The sequence below is a fragment of the Dermacentor albipictus genome, chromosome 3 (assembly GCF_038994185.2).
Source record: "Dermacentor albipictus isolate Rhodes 1998 colony chromosome 3, USDA_Dalb.pri_finalv2, whole genome shotgun sequence".
NCBI classification, from domain to species: Eukaryota; Metazoa; Arthropoda; class Arachnida; order Ixodida; family Ixodidae; genus Dermacentor; species Dermacentor albipictus.
In genome coordinates, this window is record NC_091823.1 from 57866635 (window position 1) to 57892226 (window position 25592).

Genomic DNA, 25592 nt, shown 5'->3' on the forward strand with positions numbered 1-25592 from the left:
AGGCATCAGACGTAATAACTTGCTTATCGAAAGAGGCGTTCGAGAGCTACAGTGATGTGAAGGAAGCGCTACTGCGGAAGTACAAATTGTCGCCCGAAGCTTTCCGGCAGAGGTTCCGGTATGCAAAAAAGGGCAAGGAGTCGAATGTTGACTTCGCGTTTCGTCTAAAAGCCGACTTGGTGGAATGGCTGAAGGGCGAAGAGGTTTACGACGACCGCGACAAAATTGTCGAATGCATCGCGTTGGAGCAGTTCTACCGTTGCATTGATGAGGATGTCCGGCTCTGGCTGCAAGATAGGCTAAAAGAGGTTAAGCTAAACAAGGCAGCAGAGTTAGCGGAAGAGTATTACACCCGCCGCAGCTTGCACAGCAAGGCAGTGCGCATAGAAAAAGCTGATAGGAGAGATTGGTTTTCCGGGAAGTCCGACGAACGGAAGCAAATCACGCGTCGCGAGTTTCGGGACGACGAATCCCTTACCAAAGAAACTGTAAGGGAAGGACAGAATGCATCTCAGAATGATGACGATGGTCCGAAACAGCGAAACGAAATGACGCGTTCTTTTGAAAAACGGAAACCGTTAACCTGCTACAATTGCAAAAAGCAAGGGCATATCGCTGCAAGCTGCCCAGAGAGAATTGCTTTTGCAACGATACAGGAAACTCACAAGAACATACGTCTATTGGAGCCCTATGTGCAGGAAATTAAGGTAAACGGCAAGAAGTGCCGAGCACTGCGGGACTCTGCAGCAACTATGGACGTTGTTCACCCGTCTTTCGTCTCCTCGAGTGATTTTACTGGAGAGTGCGTTAGGATACGGCAAGTGGCCGAGAAGGAGAGTGTCTGTTTACCGATCGCAACGGTTATCATTGAAGGAGAGTTTGGGAAACTTAACACCGAAGCCGCTGTGTCAGCCGCCCTCCCGGAGCAATTTTCCTACCTCTTCTCAAATAGCTCGGAGCAGCTGCTCAGGGATCAGGGCAAATCATTCTTTGCCGACGTGGCGTACATGGCCCCCACGCGATCCAAAGCGCGCCCGCTATCGAGGGAACTTGACTTAGCGTCGGTGAGCGAAAGGCGGTGCGGCACACGGACTGATCAGGGTAACTTGAGTGGCGAGCAGTCACGGGAGAGGCAGAGCTCGGAGGCTGGCCTAGACGAGCGGGTCCTGGAAGTGAGTGGGAGTGACGCGTACAGTGCTAGCCGCGATATAGACGCGACGCCGCAATTAGGCGACGCGGGCTCCACACTCGCTCCGGTTTCCGCCAGCCGGCAGGAGCAGGCTGCAGTTGAAAGAGAAAGTCTGATTCGCGAGCAACAGGAAGGCTGTTCATTAGCCGATCTGAGGAAGAGCGTCAAACGGGGAGTGAAAAAAAAGAGGGTTTCATTTGGCAAGGAATCTGGCTTATTGTACCGCCGCTACACGGATAAGCAGGGTCGCAAATATAAGCAGCTTCGGATTCCGCGAAAATATCACCGGGAAAAATGAATGACCTCATTTGCTTCCTCAGTAGTATGTTTTCGGTCCAAAGCGATTTCAAGGGGACCATTCTATTTGTCATTATTATTGCTGATTATTAATTGTTTCTATTTTGTTGTGTTGTTGATTTGAAAACTGATTGTTTGAGCCTTGTGTGCTAGATCGTACACCTGCCTCTTGTTGCAGCGGGAGCAAAAAGAGGGATAGCAATTTAGTTAGGTTGATTTGAATTATGGCCTTGTCTGGTGTTTGACGGGAGACAGAGGGCACTTGTTCGTGTTGGGTGTTGCCTTTTGCCGGTCGGTTTTGCAAGCTGCAGAACGACCAAGCGGGACCAGTGGCGAGAAGCAAGGTCTTAGGAACGACCCGAGCGGAGCTGGTCAAGGTGCCTTGGCGACGACGCGGTGAGCAGAGCTCCTGTCCTGGCGAGTCGGACCTGGGCACGTGAAGTTACCTGGCGTCCCGACACTGGACGTGAACTTGGACGAGCCTGACGAACGTGCGCGCCCGGCATCCGAGCCACGTGGAGGCAGCTCGTCTTCCCGGCGCCTTATCTGAGGGCGGGGATGCTGTTGTGCCATTACCACAAGCCCGGATTCCGAATCTGCAAGATGCGGAATCTATCCTGCGAGCGCCCTAATTCTCCCTTCACAAGTCAAGATGCTGAGCCGTCGTGCGGGGGCTGCGGGAGAAGCCTCGGCGAGCCGCATGTTTGGACGTGTCGGCGTGTGCCAGACAGCCCGGCGCCGCACCTCCCTTGCCTGGAGGTCACCGCGCGCGCGAACTTTGAACCGGGTGGCCAGCGCGGTCGCTGGTTGGACCCCTCGGACGACCGTCGTGTGCTGACTTTGTATTGGGCCGTTTGAGTGACAATGGTTCCTCGGGGATTATAAAAGCAGCGACACGCCGCCTGAAAAACAGGATCCGCCGTCCCACCGGGAGAGAGTGTCGCTCCCGACTGGGGTGAGATGTGTCACGCGTTTTCGCCGGACGTCGTCGTGCGAGAACAGTCGCGTTTGTTGTGAGCACTCGGCCCCAGTGCCGACCCGTTCATGTCCTGTATGATAACCTGTATATAATGTATAAAATCCCTTTTGTTATTCTCATCGACGCCAGGCTCGGAGTCTTCGCTACCAACGCTCTGTCACGAAACGGGTGACGAGCGCTACGGGACCACAAAGCCGTAATCGTGGTGCAGCGGTGCAAGTTCGTAACACTTCGCAGAACTGTCAGAACGGATCAACAAGGAGAAAGTAAGGGATATTCGAAATTATAACGTGAGGAAGCAGTAAAAAAATGGACGCAGCATGAAATCAATGAGAAGGAAACTTGGCATAGGACAATCCAACATGTATGCACTGAAAGATAAGCAGGGTAATATCATCAGCAATTCCGAAGGTATAGTAAAATCAAACGAATAATGTTATACTGACCTGTACAGTACCCAGAACACCTATGGTACCTCCATTCGAAGTAGTAATGAACATGTTGCAGAGGCTCCTTCTATAACTAGCGATGAACTTAGAAGGGCCTTGCAAGACATAAAACGGGGAAAAGCGGCAGGTGGAGATGGAATAACAGCCGATTTAATCAAAGGTGGAGGAGACATCGTGCTTGAAGAGCTTGCGGCCCTTTATACGAAATGTCTCACCACCCAAGGGTCCCAGAGTACTGGAAGAACGCCAAAATTATACTAATCCACAAAAAGGGAGACGTTAAAGAATTGAAAAATTATAAACCCATTAGCTTACTTCCAGTAATGTGTAAAATATTCACCAAGATAATTTTCAATATAGTAAGCACAGCGCTCAACTTCAATTAAGAGAACAGGCTGGCTTCAGGAACAGATACTCTACAATGGATTCCACCCATGTGATCAGACAGATAATTGAGAAATCTACAAAGTACAGTCAGCCTCTCTATATGGCTTTCATATATTATGAAAAGGCATTTTATTGCATAATTACTTTGTTTAGCGCAAAACAACGGACACAACAGAACAAGGCGCTACTCTCAACTGACATCATTTTATTGCGTCACTCCTTAATAGAGATCGAAATATAGAAGAACATGCGCAGTGAGCACCATGTGCCGGAACCACCACAACAACATCCGATCATCAGAGCGCAGTCCTGTAACAGAATCCAAGAAACCATGTTCAGCGCTGTACAAGGTTAAAGAAGGCACACTAATGCACTGCGAACCCAGTGACTGTATGAAAAAAGTTTCCGATAATTCTCGGGTGGTGGTATCAAGGCCCTTTTTCAAAATCGTAATATCATGAAACATAGCTTTACACTTGCATGTTTTACAATGTTGAGCTAAATGGGAACCTGTACCGGTCGGTATGTATCGCTCATGTTCTCTAAGGCACTCGCTAACACAGCGGCCTGACTGCCCTATATACACTTTGCCACATGACAAGGGATTCTTATATACCACACCAACGCTACAATCTTCTTTTCACAATCTGGTTTTTTACTTGTTTTTGAAATTACGGTTGCACAACATTGACAGTTTATGAGGAGCAGAAAACGCTACTGGGATTTGGTACCTAGTGGCGACATTCTTTAGATTGTGAGCCACTCTATGGCAATACGGCACTACTTCAGGCCTCTTCTTTTGTGTAACCCACTTATCTTTGTGATGCTTCCCTCTCAGTTTCTGAAGCAATACCTCAGAGACTGATGTCAACACCACACTTGGGTAACCCGCAGCCTGCAGCCTATTTAACTGTGCAATGAGACTCTGGTTCGCAGTGTGATGACAGCATATCATTAACGAATATTCTAGACACATCAAAGCAATGGCGTTTTTCACAATCTTTGAGTATGCAGGCGCATAATGTAAAAGTTCCTTAAGTGCACGTGGCGAGTGCATGCAACAGGCGTGACCTGTTGGTCCACAAATGATCAAGGTCATCAAATGATTGAGGACCTTAACAGGGAGAGTGTAAGGGTGGGGCTCATGAATAATATACAGAAGACAAAGGTAACAATCAAAAGCCAGGCAAGTAAACAAGAGTTCAGGATTGCCAGTCAGCCTCTAGAGTCTATGAAGGAGTACGTTTACCTAGGTCAATTACTCATAAAGAACCCTGATTATGAGAAGGCAATTCATAGAAGAATAAAAATGGGTTGGGTCGCATGCGGCAGATATTGCCAGACCCTGACTGGAAGCTTACCACTATCATTGAAAAGAAAGGTGTGCAATCAGTGCAGTTTACCAGTGCTGGCATGTGGGGCAGAGACTCGGAGACTGACAAAGAAGCTTGAGGACAAGCTAAGGACCGCGCAAAAAGCGATGGAACGAAGACTGCTAGACATAACGTTGAGAGACAGAAAGAGAGCAGTTCGGATCAGAGAGCAAACGGGCATAGCCGGTATTCTACGTGACATTAAGAGAAAAAAATGGAGCTGGGCAGGCCATGTAAGGCGTAGGTTCCATAACCAGTGGACCATTAGGGTTACAGAATGGGTGCCAAGAAAAGGGACGCGCAGTCGAGGACGGCAGAAGACTACGGGGGGGGGGGGATGAAATTAGGAAATTCTCAGGCGCTAGTTGGAATCGGATGGCGCAGGACAGGGGTAATTGGAGACCGCAGGGAGAGACCTTCGTGCTGCAGTGGACATAAAATAGGTCGCTGATGAATAAGCTGAGTAAGGTAGCCTTCCAGAATTTTAACTAATAAACTGAGATTTTTCTTATTCCTTCATTTTACAGGGGATTATGCTCCTTCAGCGTGGAAATAGCCGCCACACGATCAGATCATGATTCCGGTGTCGACGGTGGAGCATTGTGAGTCCTGTGCATATTACTCACGAGAGGTCTAACTCATTATGGTCTGCCTTAGCAAGAATGCAATCTCAAGAGCGCTTTGACAACGTTGTTGATAAAGTAATTCGATAACGAGAATATCTTCTCGCTATCGAGTTACTTTATCAACAACGTTGATAAACAACGAACATGCAGCCACCTTAGGAAGTCCGCATTCTCCACAGAATCAATCAGGTGGAAATGCTTCGGTAAATGCTCAAGTTTGGTGTTCGACGCTGAATTTCCCTTCGTTATATCCTCAAAACTCACAGAATGAGTTTGCCTTAAGCAGATAAAACGCTTCGTGATCAACAAAATAAATTGGCAGTGCTTGTCTCAATTACCGCACCGCATAGTTATACCTTAACGAAGTGTCCCAGTCACGTACAACTCTTAATTTACACTGAAGAAGGTAAAAGCAAGTTATCAGCAAATTTTAAACATTATTAACAAAACATCAGTTTAATACTCGATACACTAGAGCTTGATTACAATTTGTTTGACTTCAAGATTGCATGGTTGTGATTCATCGCATGGTTGTAATTAAATATGTTTGCATTCTTTTGAATTATTTATGACATACTTTTTTTTCTGACACGCAAACTATTACTTTTGCTACGCCCCCCCCCCCCCCCTCACAACGGCCTACGGAGAACGATGTTGAGCTGAAGACTAGGGGATGTATTCTGCGACTATCACTTTCGGCGATGCTGGACAAACCGTCGCCATCGGCGTGCGCGGATTGGCTGTTTTAGCAAAATTGGATGAGCTGGTTGGCTGGTTGAGCACTAGGTCATTCGATTATGTTCAACCAGCCAATCAGCGCGCGCCTGACCGTGATACTATCGCCTAGGCGACACTGTCGCCGAAAGTGATCGTCGCAGAATACGTCCCTAGGTCGAGGGTGCAATTCGCGGCCGCGACGACCGAATTCTTATGAGGCACTATTGTACTGTTGTTTAGGTTCACATTCAATAATTCATAGTAGTCAAACGTAACCAGGAAACCTTACCGAGTAGGGCGTCCTCGTAACCAAACTTCGGCTTTGGTACGTTAAAGCAAGCCAGTTATTTAAATACTTCAAAATAGCGCATACTGGTATTTTACTACTGCCGTCTCGACCATCTGACAACTTTCGCTCGTGCCAGCTAACCTGCGTCGCAGATGCATCTGGCTCAGACCAGCTTGATGGCTTTTTGCCAGGTGGTAAGACTGAGCGGGAGCACCCCATGGATCCTAGGACCATGGGTTAAATAATACTCGTTCCGTTATTATCATCATCGTTCGTTTACATGTGTACGCAGGAGCGAGGCGATGGCAGACCTTGTCCACCTGCTAGACAGCCTGATGGGCACCCGCGGTCGCATCGCAGTCGATGGTATCCACGATGACGTGGCCCCCATCTCGGACTCCGAGTGGAACCTGTACGAGCACGTGGACTTCGATCCGGTGGGAACAACAGCGGTTATACGGGAAACTCACGAGGCATACTAAATGCACGTGTGCTATGTTATGTTATAAGTACCCCAGTTTTTGTCAGGTCGCCGAAGGCGAGCCACATTGTGCTTGGTCAATAGATGAGAGGGAGGAGACATCGTGAAGAAAGACCGACTGCGATGGCTCGTCTTTCGGCGCGATATAGTTCAGCTGTCCGCCTTGTGTATATATATATATATATATATATATATATATATATATATATATATATATATATATATATATATATATATATGTATGTATATACTCACACTCATTTCTCCTCACTAACGAAAGCGGCCAACCTGCACGCGTGTGTGAACGGTTTCACGCGGGAGATATGTAAATTTCTGTCTCGTAATAGCAACGTTCTCTAGCAGCAAAGAGAGGAGAAACAAGGCAGTTCACGGGCACGCTGCAGAATGCGCGGCCAGTGTAGAGGAAAGTGGAACAAGCGATGCAGAGACAATGTCAGCCGCGCAGAAAATACCGGCTCCCGCGCAGAAGAATAAGTTCCGGAGTAGGGTTGAAGACGATAAGGTGCTCACAGCCGCGCAAAATATGCACGAGGCCGGGCCATATGTATATAACTAGATGTGCGTAGTTGATATGTAGAGGACTATATATAAATCTTTTTTAAGAGTGAATGACTAGGAAACTCTTCTGTCGCTTTTCTCTTGGCACTTTATTCTCTCCAAAACCTATAGTTATTTTTATACAAATACAAGAGTTTTTCTTTTATTACAAGAGTTAGTCCTGACAAACCGACTTCCAGATTCCGTAACATCCCGTTTTGTGCGATGCTCAAACTACACCTTTTAATCATTTTCATCGGCAAGCTCAGCCAGCACAGGTATTTGTCATAAAGGCACTCGAGGATCTGAAGGCCTTGTATGAAATTTTAAGGACATGAGATAATTACCTTAGTCATACTTAATTGCTAAACTGAGTTAATTCAACTGCAACTGAAATGCAGCGGCTTAAAAAAGCGGGGAGCAGCCGGTGAGGCGCGGCCTCCAATCACTTGACCGATGACGTCACACTTCGTCGCCCACTGGAGACGACTGCTCTTTATCGAGCAATTGGAGCGTTATGTTAGGAAGTGGGTCCCCTTAGCCATGCCATGTGGTGTCTTAATGAAATATAAACGAGCACCTAGTCATGATGTTCATAGTTCAGGATGGCTCGAAAAAGGAAGAATCCCGAACATGAGCTTTTCGAACTCCCTAGGTCCTGAGCAACTTGTACGCTAGTAACATTACGCTGTCACTGGTATTGTTGAAATGCAGAAGCACAGTATACGCCACAGCTACAGTAGCGTACGTAGCAGCAAGCCTTGTTTGCCATAACAGTTGGCTTGCAGAGAAAGCGCCTAACGGCACACATCCGTTTAAACAGTGCCAGAGAACTCGGGCATGGGCATCTTGCATCATATCAAGATCTACCGAAATCCACTCTCAGTGCCATCACAACCGTTATCGCAGGACGAGTACCAGATGAAACATGGCATCTGGCATGTCACCATCGACGACACGGTGCAACTGCTGATGCGCAGGTGGCGGTACCCATCTCTCACCATACACGGTACGAACAGCTGGGAGAAACTATAGCAAGGAAATATCGCTGACGTCTGGGTACATTACCATGTTGCTGTCGTTGTCGTCGTTGTCGTTGACGTTGACGTTGTCGTTGTCGTCGTCGTCGTTGGCGGCGACGGCGGCGGCGGTGGTGCGGCGGTTGGCAATTCTTATAGCAATGGTTCTTGTGGCCTCATGGGCGTTCGAGTGGATTATAAATGTCCAGAATTGGCTGTCGAAATGCGCTGCGCATCTTTTGTTAAAATAAAGCTTTAGCAGTTTCGCAAGATAGTCACATTCCGCCGCGACACATAAAACTTCGCAACGCTGTACATGGGGCCTAAACTGAAGAGCCACAGCACTTATCGGTTGGCAGTGCGCCTTCACGTATATATGCCTTATGCTACATGACCATTCCATCACTGTGAAGTCAATACATTTTATGCTTCAAGAGCTGTGCGTAGTAAGTGTTTTACGCAGTGCACTTGACTTTTTGCGCATACATTTAGTAACCAATGGGCGTCAGTAAAAAACAAAAAGCCTGCTCGTGCTATAATGTCGCAACTTTCATGCACAAATAATTCTTCGTGGCAAAGGTACGTACATTTTCGAGAGCATAAAGAAAATTGACGTTCTTAAAAATTAAACAAACCAGACATTGCTGTAACGCGGCGGGTACTTGGTGCTGCCACATGCTGGCATTGCTCAGCTGACAACGTACGAAAGAGCAAGCCTCGGTCCTCAGCGGTTGGAGGTTTCGCTCAGGTTTTCTCAGCACACAGTGAGACAGTCATGCACACTAGACGTTAACTGAGGCCTCACGTTTCCCAGTCAACGTCTAGCGTGTATTTTGTGCGTCTGGTGTAGCGTTGATGTGCCATATTTCGTGTTCCCCTGCAGTTTTTGTCTTAGCCGATAGCAGTTCATTGCATGGTCAATTCAGTCATGCCAAATGTGGCTGCCTCGTAAAGTTGCTGTACACACACAACGCCACAGTCGGAGTGGAGGCACAAAATGCTACCACTGGATGCGCTGCGTGCGGCGCACATGTTTCTCGAGCCTTGTGTCCGTGCTCTTCGACAGGCATCGAAGGCGCCCACTGGTCACCCGGCGAGAATGCAGTGATTCCCGGCCGCGTGGTGGGCAAGTTCTCTGTGCGTACGGTGCCCAACCAGACGTGCCAGAAGGTGCGCGACTGCGTCACCCGTCACTTGGAGCGGGAATTCGCCAAACGAAACAGCCCCAACAAGTTCAAGTGAGCACATGAGAGAGAGATTAAAGATGGATCTAACCAGATAAATTGGCCTCGGACTTCGCGGCATGAGGTTTCATAGAGGGACAACCTTACTTCAAACACGATAAGATTTATAACATGCGCATATTTTCCCATCTAAAGGCATCCAGCACTGTTATAAATTCGCACATCCACCTTTATAAATATTACAGTACCGAAAATTTACTTTTTGTTAATGGTGGTCTTTGCCATCATCGACACGCTTGTTTAATGCAGCTACATCTATCCTTCTCAGGGCTGGCCCATCGTGTAGCGGGGGGGGGGGGGGGGGGGGGGAGGTGTCACCTTGCTATGAAGGGAAGCTCGTGTGGCCTAAATTTCCTTGTCCCCCGATGGATTTATTCTGTTGTACTTCCATATCATGTGGCGCGTCTCTAACACTCGCGTAATAATCTTCCCCCTGGCGGCTTTCTCGTGCAACATGCTTTTTGCTTTTTTCATGCGTTAGCATTAGAGTGTCAAAATACACAAAAGTGCATGTGGGAAGCGTGGGAAGCTGATCACATAGTGAAGGTAGAGAGAGGAGGATAGAACTTATATATATATATATATATATATATATATATATATATATATATATATATATATATATATATATATATATATATATATATATATATATATATATATATATATATATATATATATATATATATGTACATATATATATATCGCTTGAAGTCAGTTTGGAGCAGGCAAGCTAACCATTCTCGGACATTTCGTGTCGAATGACGGCGTTCTCCAGGCTACGTGCTGTTAAAGAATTCCCGTGACCCACGTCTCTAAACGACTTGCGCAATTTCATTGGCCCCTGTTCGTACTTCCACCGCTTCATTCGACATTTCGCTTTGATTATGGCACCACTCACAGAGCTTCTTCGGGGAGAGCACTATCTTTCCGCGTGGTCCCCCGGCTTGCGATGATGCCTTTGCGACGCTACGTCGCCTGCTCACAGCGCCACCGATTTTGCGCCATTTCGATCCAACTGCTCCCACGGAAATCCATACGGATGCTAGCGGTGTTGGTCTTGGCGCTGTGCTCGCCCAGCGAAAGCCCGGCTACCAGGAATATGTTGTTGCTTACGTGAGCCGTACTCTCAAGATTAGAATTTAATTAGTCAGTCGCGGAAAAAGAATGTCTAGCGATAATCTGGGCCATAACAAAATTTTGTCCATACCTGTACGGTCAGTCCTTCGATGTCATTACCATTCACGACGCACTTTGCTCGTTGTCGTACCTCAAAGATCCCTCCTGTCGCCTAGCCCGGTAGGCACTGAGGCTCCAAGAGTACGACATCCGGGTTGTCTAACGCTCAGGCAAGAAGCACGCCGATGCCGGTGCTCTTTGCCGCTCGCCCATCCACGCCGACTTTGTCAGCGCCTCCGTCCTAGAAGACCAACTTCCTCCATTAGCTTCTGTCGAGATGGCTTTGGAGCAGCGCAAAGACTCCTGGATTTCATCTTTGATAGATTACCTCTCTGATACGCCTGCACGCCCACCATCCCGAGCGCTAAGCCGATAAGCTTCGCATTTCGCCATCCATGACGAAATCGTCTATCGCCGTAACTGCCGTCCCTACGGGCGCAAATGGCTGCTAGTAATACCCCGGCATCCCCGAGCTGATGTATGCGCAGCTTTTCTCGCCGATTCTGAGTGCGCGCGCGCTGGTATCTTCAAGACCTACACCAGACTCGGTAATACGTTTTATTGGCGTAGTATGTACGCCTTTGTGCAAACGTACATTCTCTATTGCACAGAATGTCAACGACGCAAGCCTGATCCTTGCCGCTCTTCTGAACAAATACAACCTTTGCCGTGCCCTTCGCGACCTTTAGACCCGGTTGGGTAGACCTATACGGGCCTCTGCCATACACAGCTGCTAGCAATCGCTGGGTCATTGTGCCTGTAGACCACCTCAAGAGGTATGCAAAAGCGGCCGCTCTGCCAGCCGCGACGCCTCGTGATGTTGCCTCTTTCTTGCTTCAACACTTGGTTCTATGTCATGGCGCTCCCTGCCAGCTCCTGGGCGACAGAGGACGCGTCTTTCTCGCCGATGTCATTCAAGAACATCTCACTGAAGGCCACGTTATGCACCGCTGTACCACCATATCACTCGCAAACAAACGGAGCGCTTTAACCGAACTCTTGGCCACATGCTTTCAATGTATGCTGCTTCCAACCACACCAACTGAGACTTCGTCCTTCCCTATGCCACGTACGCTATACAATACGGCACACCCAAGCAACGACGGGCTTTTCTCCCTTCTTTCTAATATATGGCCGGGAGCCGTCGTCTAACATTGACACTATTCTTCCTTACCGACCCGACTTGTCAGAGGGTACGTCGGTTTCCGAAGCCAGCCGGTATGCGGAAGAATGTCAACAACTAGCACGCTCACTTACAACGCAAAAGCAACCGCTACAGAAATTTCGTCATGACGACGGGCACCAACACTTCTCGCCTGACACCCTCGTTAGGTGGTGGGTGCCTCGTACTTCGACATCAGGTGTCCCCTCCAAGTTTGTCTCCAGATGCCATGGGCCCTGCCGAGTCCTACAGCAGACTTTTCCGGTAAACTAAGTTATCGAACCTCTGACGACCCCTAAGGTCCTGCGTCGCCGAGGCCGCGAAACTTTGCACGTAGATCGCCTCAAGCCGTATCACAAGTCCTTCGTCCTCACGACTCCTTAGGCCACCTGTATGGCTTCGTCTTCAGCGAGGAGTGAAGATATAATGAAGTGCGCAGTGCAGAGCTATGATATATATATATATATATATATATATATATATATATATATATATATATATATATATATATATATATATATATATATATATATATATATATATATATATATATATATATATATACACATATATATATAATATTGCAGCTAACGGTCGTTTGCTCCGTATTACCTTAGTTGCACTTCGCTCCTTTAAGAAGCAGGACGTGTGTCGAGTGAGCTCCTGAACAACTTCGCGGTTTAAGTAACGGAAACCGGATTTCGAAGAGGCGTGACGTAATGCTACCGCATTTCTCTCGCATTTGTTTTTATAACGCCGCTGAAGTATTTATCTCTGTATTGCAAACACAGAAATAAACACTTTTATAGATACGATCATGGCTATAAAAGGTGTTACACTCTACTTTATTATTTTATTATGTAGCGTGGCTTCCCTGGCTTTCACAACAGGTTGCCAACGATAATGGCGACACCACGCGACGACACTCCCCTAACCGCATGAAATTAGCACTCTAATCACGACAAGGATGCCATTCACGTAGATAGGTCCCTCTATCTAAACGTTGGCCGCTCTTTCTAAAGCATTTTACCTGTATGACTGCTCTTTATTGTCTATAAGACTCCATTTGCAGGCTTTTGGGTCTTTTCATATGAAAGAGAGGTATCACTGTAAGGCAACAGTATTTTCCTTGGAACGGTATAGCTGGCACGGGCTCGTCGATGCTTTCAGCGGAATATATATATATATATATCCGCTATATATAGAAGAAACAAAAAGAACGCCAACGAATTTGGCGTTCTTTCTGTTTCTTCTTTTATCTTAGTTGTCCTTGCGCCAGAACCACATTTCAAGCATTTAACCAATAGTAGAGTATGATCAAAAACCCTAGAGTTAATATGCTACATCACTCTGAAAGAGCACACTAGAACTTTGCAGGGGAGCAAGCTCGCTACTCTTCCTGTCATTTTTCAATTTGATGGCTTGAAGCAGCTACCATGATAATGCTTTCGTAGAAGTCTTCACGGATATTTATTTTACCATTCTGCACTTTCCGCTACAAATACTGGTGTTGTAGTGCTGCCATCGGTAGAGTGAACACCACATTCTAAGATCATATAGGTAGAACTTATACAAGAACGAAAGTAGTCTAGCAATTTGTCGTGTTTGCGACGCTTTTCTGCTGTCTATTCCTGCGCGCGTGTAACATTTTAGTAATGTGTCACTGAGGTTTTGTTGCCGAAAAAACTTTTACGCAGTTGTGGTGTCACCATATCCTAGGGCTCTCTATTTGGCAAGAACATCTGCTTCAAAATGTGAGACGACTCAGAGTAAACCAGAATGACTGAAAAAAGAATCATCTGATAGGCTGGTTCTAGAATGTTGGCTTTCACTCATACGAAAATGTTGTAAAGCTACAGTTTCCAGTGTGATTTCAGTACATTATGATTCTAAGTCGTGTAGCTTTACTTTAATATTGATGATATGGAAAATCTGGAGCTCGGTAAGCACTGTACTGAATATGAGCGCATCCCGCCCGCATTTGAAAGGCGGCCGCTGCGCTGCCAGGAAACGAACCCGCCACATTTCGCTCGGCAGCGGAGCGCTACAGCCACTCGACGTGCGCGATGTGTGCATTGTAACTGCCATTATACAGGATAGCCGTGAATACCCTGACAAGGCAGACCATTTACTACTGTTCAACGTAACTGCGATTAGTTGTGATGATTCAGAGGTAACATGAGCGGGCTCTTTTGCCTTAGAAGGAGAATCTCACTGTTGGATGGGAACTTGCATAATAGTGATGTTCCTCACGGCTGTTCCTTCTGTTTCCAGGGTGACGATGACGCAGGGCACTGAGACATGGATCAGCGAACCTCAGAGGCCCCACATCAGGGCCGCTGCGGCTGCCATGCGCCACAGTGAGCTCTTTAACAGTGTTTAAAACGACAAACGCCTCACCGAGGCTTGTCTGTGTATAGCTTATATTATTTAGCAAACTACTGGGCTACATACAGCATCGTAGTGTTATACGACAGCCACTTAAACATGCACACAAACACACACGTTGTGGGCTTAACGCATACATGTTCCAAGTAGCCCCAACACGAGCATTACTGACGACAAAATTGGCCACGTCACTGCAGGGAAAGTACTTCTGGACCTTTGATCAGCATTCTCGTGTCTAGTAATAATGTTGGAATCAAGTACTTCGTTGGATAAGGAGCAGCAAGAGCGCGACAGAAAGTAAAATACCAGACACAGTGTGCATGATGCCGATAGAGAAATTACCGTCCCTACTTCAACATCTCTTTTTGTGCCAATATCTACGTGTTATTATTTCCGTTAACCAATGATGGTCCAATTCGCACCTAGTTCACGTTGTCATAACTCTAAATTCATGTTGTCCTACCTACGTCATAATGCGAAAACACCCGTGTGCTTAGATTTAGGTGCACGTTAAAGAACCCCAGGTGGTCCAAATTTCCGGAGTCCTCCACTACGGTGTGCCTCATAATCAGAAAGTGGTTTTGGCACGTAAAACCCCAAATATTATTATTATTATTATTATTATTATTATTATTACCTACGTCGTATGTTTTCTAGGGCGCCATAGCACCTTAAATACCTGTAAGACTCTAGTACATGCACAATTCATCTACTATGCTGCTTCTTTGGGGCACCCCAGCCAAAATAACTTTATTCATCGGAACTTGCTCTAAGTAGCGATGTTTTACATTTTTGTTTTCTAAAATTTTTACACAACCGCCATTATCACAGAATGAAAAGCAATCCCTGTCTCCGTTTATTGTCATTTTCTAGCATGGTTGCACGCTTACCACTTTTCTGTAAGCGTTATCATTATCCTACGTTGACACAATAATTTGTTGTGAGAGAGCCTCGAGTAATCGCGAGGCTCTCTTATGCATGAGGCGTCTGAGGGCAGAAAAAGTATACATTTGTGACTATGAACTATTACTGTCTATACATCGAGGTATGGCACACGCCATAATGTCTTACTCATTCCGTCAAGGGGTAAGCGATAATTGGGATTATTTACTTATGTATATTATGTTTTTTACTCATTACCAACGGGCAAGCTTTAGTCAGATGGGAGCCCCGCAGGGGCGTCTGCGGAAGCAGGCGTTTGGTGTGTTGCGACACCACGGACCCGAGCACACGAGGGTTGGACCCTCCCGCGTGTAGCCGTGCGCGGCTTAGCCGTGTCCGGGGAAAGGGGGATCCTGGGGGTTGAGCCAATGCCGGGTGTTTGGACCTTTAAGGCCCCCCGGCGGAGGCAACACACCCCTTTGGCCTCTGCTTCACATAGACGGCACCCCCGGACTGACCCACCCGGGGGAAATCGGCAGTCGCCTTTTCCTGTCTCTCTCTTCGCACACCTTCGTCTTTCCCTCTCACTTTTAGTCTTTCCTGTCTTCTTTTTCTTCTGATAACTTCCAATATTCCTGGCGGCGAGGGTTAACCTGGTGTGCTATGACCTACCTTGGTTATAACATATGTGGTTATAGCGACGATGTACAGTTGGCATGGTAGGGTTTGCTTCACCGCATACCCTGCCGTGTCCCCTTGTTGGGCTCGGTGGTGGGTGACTGGCATCGTCGCTGAATACACAACACATTTCATGGGAACTTCCAACCCCTTCTGTACCGATCGTCCCTCTAAAAGGGGGCGCACCGATGCTACGTTTCAGTTTTTTCTAAAAGGCACTCAGACTTTCCCTAAATTTCATGTTGTCCACAGTGACAAACCCGACAACAAAGCAAGAACTATTTCACCATTCGTTGTCGCGAAGCATATCGCAGAGACCATTGGAGGCGGCTATAAGATCACCAAGCTGGCCAGTGGGGACCTATTACTAAAAGACAAAGCACAACACGACAAGCTAACAAACCTTGTACAACTTGGAGACATCCCTGTCAGTGTGACAGCACACCGAACCATGAATACAGCCAAAGGCGTAATCTCTGACATAGACTTGATGGACTTGACCGATGAAGAACTCCTGGAAGGATGGAAGGATGAAAACGTAATAAGTGTACAAAGAATAAAAATTAGACGTGACAACAAGGAACTGCCAACTAAGCACCTGATTATTACCTTTGGCTCTAGCACACTACCAGAGACATTAGAAACTGGATATACCAAACTCAGAGTACGACCATACATCCCAAACCCTCGACGATGTTTTAAATGCCAGAGGTTTGGTCATGCTTCTCAGAGCTGCCGAGGGCGGCTAACATGTGCGAAATGCGGCACCAATGATCACTCTGCAGATGACTGTAAGGCTGAGCCCCGTTGTAGTAATTGTAACGGTGGCCACCCTGCATATTCTCGATCATGCGCAGTCTGGAAAAAAGAAAAAGAAATAATTACGATAAAGGTAAAAGAAAACATAACTTTCAGAGAAGCAAGACAGCGCATCTCACCAACATTTGCACAGAGCACATCTTTCGCCGAAGTGGTACGTCGGGGGGCAGTACCACAACGGCACTTGGCGGACGCCAGCGCCACGCATAGCGAGCGTGCGGCAACGCCACCCGCCCCCACGGTGGGAGCAGCGAAGGCTGCCCTACCTCTCCCGAAATTGTCCACAGTGGAGGCCTCTGCTGGTGCTGGCACCAGTCAGCCCAGCTCCGAGGTCAAGACAAGCCCACCAACCACCAGGGCGGTGGGCTCCAAGGCCTTGTCTTTAGAGACAAGGCCTTCGCGGAAAACTCACCGCTCGCAAGAGCGCGTGTCCAGTGCCTCTCAAGAGGCTATGGACACAACACCCAGTCAGAAGGCGCAGTTGACGCCTAAGGAGCGGCGCGACTTTGTCGACCGCTCCAGGAAAGACAAAACTCCAATTACAGGGCCTAAAAAGGGCGCTGTAAGCTAAATCAAATCCATTCTCCTTGACACATAGCACAACATTTATGTTAATATGGATACACTAATTATTCAGTGGAATATCAGAGGCCTGCCTTGCAACCTCGACGATGTCCAAGAAATCCTTAAAGAACAAACTCCAAAAGTGCTGTGTGTCCAGGAGACTCACTTGAAATCTAATCATAAAAACTTCCTACGTCAGTATGTTATTTTTCGGAAGGATCGCGATGATGCCCTCGCATCATCCGGCGGCGTAGCCATCATAGCTGACAAATCTATAGCCTGTCAACACCTACGGCTACGAACACCCCTTGAGGCAGTGGCCGTTCGTGCTGTACTTTTAAATAAACTGATAACCATTTGCTCTTTATACATACCGCCGCATTTTCAGCTTCACAAACACGAATTCCAAACATTAATAGATCAGTTACCCGAACCATATCTTGTGCTTGGAGATTTAAATGCACACAGCAACCTATGGGGCGACTCGCGCTGCGACGCGAGAGGTCGCCTGATTGAACAATTCCTTTTTTCTTCAGGGGCATGTCTTTTGAATGGGAAGGAGCCCACGTATTACAATCTGGCAAACAAAACATACTCCTCAATAGATCATAGCATTGCATCTCCAACTCTTCTACCCCACTTTAAATGGAAAGTTATTAAAAACCCTTACGGGAGTGACCATTTCCCTGTGGTTCTAAGCACACCAATGTCTAATGAATGCCTTCCACAACTACCTCGATGGAGAACTGACTCAGCTGACTGGGAGAAGTTCAAAAATCTTGCTACTTTATCCTGGGACGACATGTGTGCTTTAAGCATGGACGCTGCGGTTGAATATTTTACGGTTTTTCTCCTTCACACCCTCCAAATGTATCCCTGTAACAAGTGGATTGTCCACAAAACGCCGTCTTCCGTGGTGGAACGATGAGTGTCGAAAAGCGCGAAAGAAGCAAAACAAGGCATGGGCTTTACTTCGGGATTCTCCGACAGCAGAAAATCTAGTTAATTTCAAGCAGGTCAAATCCCAGGGTCGAAGAACGCGGCGACAAGCTAGAAGAGAGAGTTGGAGAAAGTATTGAAGCGGTATGAGCCTTGGAATAGAAGATGAAGAAGCGCAGGAGTCTGCGTTCAGGAGAAGAGAAGAGGGAAGTGAGAATAAAATGTAGACAAGATGGACGCCAGTTCCACAGCAATGCTTTACGTTTACTGTGTCCTTTAAGTAGGAACGCTACATTATTTTGGCGCAGCCGACAGCGAACTCCAACATGTGGGTGAGATTTTTCCTTGAGGAGACCTCCGCGGACAAGATCATCTTTTCGAGATACCAAGCTGAAGATGAACCAGCGGTGGAACTACCTCGCGAACTCAACTCGGCAGAACTCATGAACCTGGTTTTAGAGAAGGCTTCCATGGACCCTGATGAACTACGTCGGAAGGGTGCTGTGAACGTGAACTTGCCTCTGGTGATCTTCGACGAATTAGTTCTTCAACCGATGCGTCGGAAGGACTCTGGATCACAGTCGTCGACGGAAGAGGTGAGCCTCGTTTTGAAAGCACTTCGGCTACAACAAGAACAGATTTCGCAACAAAACCAGCTGGTGACATCGCTTATAAGCTCTTTAAACGCTGAGAAGCCAGTGACTAAATTTGTAGAACCTGATGCATTCGACGGCATGTCATCAAGTCCAGAAGGTTGGCTTGAATTCTATGAATATGCCGCTGGAAAGAACAACTGGCACTCTAATGAGGACAAGATTACTAACATGCGTAGTTACTTAAGCGGTGTTGCACGGAAGTGGTATGATTTGCACATTATTGAAGAGGCTGGCAACTCTTGGAATCAGTGGAAAGAAAAATTCTTGACGACATTCCGAAGCAACCCAGTGCAAAGGTGGGACGCCGCGCTTAATTTCAAATTCAAGCAAGGCTCCCTCGTAGAGTATTTCATTGACAAATGCCGCCTTTTAAAGCTGGCCGAGCCTATGCTTCCTCCGTCTGCCGTAGTAGCACTAATAATGCACGGACTGCACGCGCAAGTCCTGAAGCAAGTGCAACTACGGTCACCTAAAACTATGGAAGGGCTCCTGGAGTGCCTTCACGACATATCATTTACTTCAGAAGAAAATATAAACGCTAGCTCAAGCGGTCACTTCACACGGTCCGGCACGGATTGGTCAAGCCGTAATCAGCGAGAACCGCGCCGCCTTGCAGGCGGCACAGAGAGCTTGGGTTGGCGCGCTCCCAGAGGTCGGGTGCATAACATCGACAGCGACCCTGTTCCCCTACTTTCGGACGCTGAAGAGGCTCCGACGACAAAAAACTGATAAACAAGGGTGATCAGTCCGACCCGATGACCACAACTGAGACTGTTTATTTAACTTGCTCTAGCCTACTTCACATCCCTGTGAAAGTGGGAAACAGACACATGATGGCTTTGGTTGACAGCGGTGCTTCTGTGTCTATAATAAATGCCAAGCTGGTAGATGCAAGTCACCTGCATAGTGGAAGAGTACTACGGGTGCAAGGCTACGATGGAAAAGTGACAATGCATAATCAGTGGGCCTCAGTAAACATCGAGTTCCAAGGTCATGAAATAGCGAGTGAAGTACTGGTGATTGAGGGGGTGACGTATGACTTTCTGCTATCCAGACCAGATATAAAGAAACTAAAAATCAACGTATACTGGGACGATGCGGTTTTAGTGGAAGGACTATCAAGGCAAGAGACACAGCCGGATAGAAAGGATAACCTGCGAGTTGTCAATTGCGCGGAGGATATTGCAACGACCTATCCTGAACTAGTATGCATAGGAAGCTATCCACCGGCGATGACGTCACACAAGGTGCCTTTCGAACTCACCGACAAGACCGTCATCCGAAAATCACCTTACAACATGTCAAGAGAGCGCAAGATATGGTTGAAGAAGGAATTGCAGGAGATGCTAGACGCCAATATAATCCGGCCTTCAGTGTCACCCTTCGCCTCTCCCATAACTATTGCGCCGAAAGAAGATGGAACTTTCAGACTGTGCACAGATTACAGGGTTCTCAACCGACAGACAGAACTTGTACCATTTCCCATGCCGAAGATAGACACGATTATAGATGAGACAGGTGGTTGCCGATGTTTTTCACGTATTGACTTGTGCAAAGGTTTCTGGCAGATCCCGCTAACCGAAGAAACAAAAATGCACACTGCTTTTATCACGCCCTTCGACCTGTACGAGTATAAGCGGCTTCCTTTCGGCTGGAAAAACTCACCAGCATGGTTCCAGAAGATTATGAACGAAGTCCTGAAGCCTTTCCTAGGTGTCTTTTGTAACGTGTACATAGACGATATTATCGTCTTCTCCAAAACAGAGACGGAGCATCAGGCACACCTGTCCCAGGTATTAAATGCCTTGAGCTTGGCACACCTCAAGGTTAATTTTAAGAAAAGTGCGTTCTTTCAAAGAAAAGTGGTGTTTCTTGGAAGAGTCTTTGATGGGACTACCAAAAGCACGAAACAAGAGTCCGTCGAGAGGATTTCCCAACTGGTAAAACCATATGACGTACACTCATTGCGTGTATTTTTGGGATTAGCAGGACATTTCAGGCTCTTCATAAAAGACTTTGCCATCAAAACAAGATGCCTCACGCGCCTAACACAGAAAGAAGTTCCATTTGAGTGGAATGAGGAATGTGAGAGAGTCTACCGTGATCTGGTGCACAGAATATCTGCTGACCCTATTCTACGCATACCAGATTTCACTTTACCCTTTGAACTGAATACCGACGCCTCACACTATGGGACAGGTGCAGTCTTGTACCAGAAATGTCCAGAAGCATCCGGCCGAGAAAAGCGACACGTAGTAGGTTACTACAGCTACACCCTCAAGCCACCTGAAGTCAACTACACCACTACTGAAAAGGAAGCTCTTGCAGTCCTCAAAGCAATTCAGTACTTCCGTACGTACCTAGAAGGTGCGAAGTTTACTTTGTTCACCGATCACCAAGCCCTCACTCATCTCTTGAATATGACCCAACCTAAGGGACGTATCGCCAGATGGGTGAACTATTTGCAGCAGTTCGATTTCACCATCTCCCACAGACCTGGACCCCTTTTGACTGATGCAGATGCATTGTCTAGACTGATGATACAGGTCAACAACGAACAATCGGCAGAAATCAATGAAATTAAATTGTGGGAAGGCACTGAACAATTGATTTTTAGGGAAGGTCGCTATCAAGTCCCGCCAACGCTGGTTTCCAGGGTGCTTTATTTGTACCACGATAGCCCAGAATCTGGAGGACACGACGGATTTTGGCGCACCTACAACAAGCTAGTCAAGAGATTTACGTGGCCTCACATGAAAGACGACGTCAATCGATACGTTCGTTCATGCCACATTTGTCAAATCAACAAAGTGAAATATAAGCAGCCTACGGACGCCATGATAATACCTTGCCACTCAAACGTGCCTTTTGAAGTTATACACCTGGATTTCGCCGAGCTAAATAAGAAACGAGAAGGAGTCCGAAAAACGCAAGCTTTTCTTCTGGCCATAGATGAATGCACCAGGATGGTCGCGGCACGGGCAGGAAAAGAAGATGCGAATAGTGTCATCGCCCTTCTCGAACGGGATATGTTTAGGACAACCAAGACAATTGTATGTGACAACGGTCCAGCGTTCAAGAGCGAAAAGCTAGCAAGATGGGCTCGAGACCATAATATATCAATCCAGTTCTGTGCGCCATACCATCCCGCAGCGAATGGGCTTGCAGAGCGTGCTATACGAGATGTTAAACAATACATCAGGATGTACGATAGTTTCCCTGGTGGTTGGAAATGCTCTTTAGAAGCAGCTGTAAGACATCACAATCGCTCCTACACCAGCGGCTTGGGATGCAGCCCGCAATTCGCTTCTTCAGGAGAAACCCCTATTCTTCAGGCGGACCGTGAACTTGGGCTATTAGAAAATCTCCAGATCGTCGAGGAAAGGAAACAGAAATCGCAGGAGGAGAGGTACCGTAAACGAATGAAAAAAAATTTTGACAAGAGACATTGCTCAGATATTCCAGACATTCAAGTCACCGACCTCATTCTAGTTAGGAAAGGAGTAAGAGAATCCAATGCCAAATTTTATGGTCCTTACTCTGTGACAAAGACGGCCACTCAGAAAGGAATATTGAAGACTGTGTGGTACATTGGCGAACGTGGCTCAGTTGAATGTGCTTCGATTGGAAACGTTTTCAAGTATTACACCAGGAGGGGTTAGCAAAAGAAACCTGGAAGGGTGAAGCGGTATGAGCCTTGGAATAGAAGATGAAGAAGCGCAGGAGTCTGCGTTCAGGAGAAGAGAAGAGGGAAGTGAGAATAAAATGTAGACAAGATGGACGCCAGTTCCACAGCAATGCTTTACGTTTACTGTGTCCTTTAAGTAGGAACGCTACAAGTATATATCGGGCATTAACTCTTACACTGACGAAACAAAGGTTTGGAATAGAGTGAATAGAATAAAGGGCCGACAGTCTTACTCTCTGCCTTTAGTGAATACTCAAGGCGACAGCATGGAAGATCAGGCGAACTTTCTTGGCGCACATTTCGAACATATATCCAGCTCGTCGCACTATTCTGAAACATTCCAAAGATACAAAAGGCAAATAGAAGGACAACCATTAGAACGGAAAAGTACAAAATGCGAGGCATACAATAGACCTTTTTGCATGGCAGAGCTTCAGGCAGCCCTAAACAGCTGCAACAAATCTGCCCCAGGTTCTGACCGCATCCTATATGAAATGCTAAAACACCTGCCGTCTGAATCACAAAAAACCCTTCTTTGTCTCTACAATTCTATATGGTCTTCCGGCCACATTCCCTCTGCCTGGAAAGAGGCCATCATAATTCCTATTTTGAAACAGGGTAAGGACCCTTCTTTGCCAAATAGTTATAGGCCTATTGCATTGACGAGCTGCTTATGCAAAGTTTTTGAAAAGATGGTAAACAGTCGCCTGGTTCACTACCTAGAAATAAACAAGAAATTAGACCCATATCAATGTGGTTTCAGAGAAGGCAGATCGACGACAGATCAGCTTGTTCGCATGGAAATGTATATCAGGGATGCCTTTATCCACAAACAGCTTGTATTATCAGTATTTCTCGACATGGAGAAGGCTTATGATACTACGTGGCGCTTCGGGATCCTTCGGGATCTTTATACAATGGGCATTCGCGGCAACTTGCTGAGAATAGCTGAAAGTTATCTCTCTGACAGGACATTTCGTGTTAGAGTTGGCAACGTGCAATCTCGACCATTCATACAGGAGACAGGTGTACCGCAGGGTGGAGTACTGAGCTGCACGTTATTTATTGTTAAAATGAATTCCCTCCACACCGTATTAACTCGCACACTCTTCTATTCCGTCTATGTGGACGATGTACAGATAGGGTTCAGGTCATGCAATCTTAGCATTTGCGAGCGGCAGCTACAACTTGGCTTGAATAGATTCTCAAGGTGGGCGGACGAGAATGGTTTCAAATTGAACCCGCAAAAGAGCACATGTGTCCTGTTTTCAAACAAGAGAGGTGTGCTACCACAACCCGATATTAACCTTAATGGAGAAAGACTAACTTTCAGCCCTGAACACAAATTCTTAGGTGTTATCCTGGACACAAAACTTAACTTCATCCCCCACCTAAAATATCTTAAAGAAAAGTGCCTCAAGACCATGAACCTCCTCAAGCTGCTCTCTCGAACAACCTGGGGCAGTGACAGGAAGTGTCTGCTTACCCTGTATAAGAGTCTCGTACAATCACGCCTCGACTACGGAGCCGTGGTGTACCATTCGGCAACTGAGAGTGCGCTAAAGATTCTCGACCCAATCCACAACCTCGGTATACGACTGGCAACAGGCGCCTTTAGAACTAGCCCTGTTGAAAGTCTGTACGTTGAAGCCAACGAATGGTCCTTACACCAACGCAGAACATTCCTAAGTTTTGCATACTACACCAAGGTAAAATCAGACACCGAGCATCCATGTCATTCCATAGTTAGCGACCTGTCCGCTTCCAGACTTTACACTAACCGCCCACGTATTAGAACTCCTTTGAGCCTACGCTTGGAAGCAATGGCAGAAGAAACAAACATCCATATCCCGGAAAATATCCTTATGCCTCCCACTCGCCTTCCACCTCCTTGGGAATGGCAGACCATGCAATGCGATATCTCTTTTGTCGAAATAACAAAACATGCACCAGAGGCACACATACAGTCACACTTCCTCGAACTCCAAGCGAAGTACTGCTGTGCGGAATATTATACAGATGCTTCCAGATCATCTGCTGGTGTCGCGTATGCAGCTCTTGGGCCATGTTTTTCCACCTCGGATTCTCTAAATCCCAACACAAGTATTTTCACGGCTGAGGCGTACGCGATACTCTCTGCTGTAAAACATATCAGACAAACAAATCTCAATAAGGCCATCATTTTCACAGACTCATTAAGCGTAATAAGGGCCTTAATGAGTTTTCGAAAACATAAAAACCCTATTTTTAATAATCTATACACAGAACTATGCTTAGGCTTAACATACAACCAAAACATAGTCATATGTTGGGTGCCTGGCCATAGGGGTATAAAAGGTAATGTAGCTGCTGACGAAAGTGCAACGTCAGTCATCTTTAATGAAACGGATGTGAATAAACCCATAGCAGCTACAGAACTTAAGCCATTCTTACGCCACAAACTGAGGAAGCACTGGCAGGACCAATGGGATAATGCAGTAGAGAATAAGCTACACGTTATCAAACCAAAATTAGGCAACTGGATATCTGAAAGAACAGCAAGACATAAGGAAGTGCTTCTTTGTAGGTTAAGAATAGGACATACTTATGCCACTCACTCCTACCTTTTGACGGGAAGCGAACCTCCGACATGTACCAAATATAGCAAGAGGCTTACAGTTATCCATGTTCTTATACAATGCACAGAAATAGAGGCAGAAAGAAAAAAGCACTTTCCCTCTGCTTATCTCCAACACACACCGTTACACCCAGCATTCTTTCTCAGCAATGAACCCCTTTTTACTTTTCAATCAGTATTAAACTTTCTAACTGAAACGGACACCTTACAAGTGATTTGGCCAGGCTACTTGTAGCACAGCCTCCACCTGGAGGTCGTAGCTGCAACGAAACCATTATTTAGAGCACGTGTCTCCCAGCCCTTGCTTTCAAGGCCTTGCTGAGGCACTAGTGCTACAGATTCTACATATTTTACTGATCATCCCTATCTCGTGGAACATCTATTGTCATCAGAGAAACGATCAATCACTGTC

General features: G+C 46.7%; 1 protein-coding gene across 1 annotated transcript in view; it reads left to right on the forward strand.

The window, feature by feature from the left end:
• LOC135898687 (cytosolic non-specific dipeptidase-like) overlaps window positions 1-25592 on the forward strand; it is a 42728-nt gene that overhangs the window by 12348 nt on the left and 4788 nt on the right. Inside the window, exons 7-11 of the mRNA XM_065427784.1 lie at window positions 5202-5276; window positions 6599-6743; window positions 8255-8354; window positions 9431-9602; window positions 14224-14309. Of these exons, the coding sequence (XP_065283856.1) occupies window positions 5202-5276; window positions 6599-6743; window positions 8255-8354; window positions 9431-9602; window positions 14224-14309 (578 nt within the window). The remainder of the gene's footprint in view (window positions 1-5201; window positions 5277-6598; window positions 6744-8254; window positions 8355-9430; window positions 9603-14223; window positions 14310-25592) is intronic.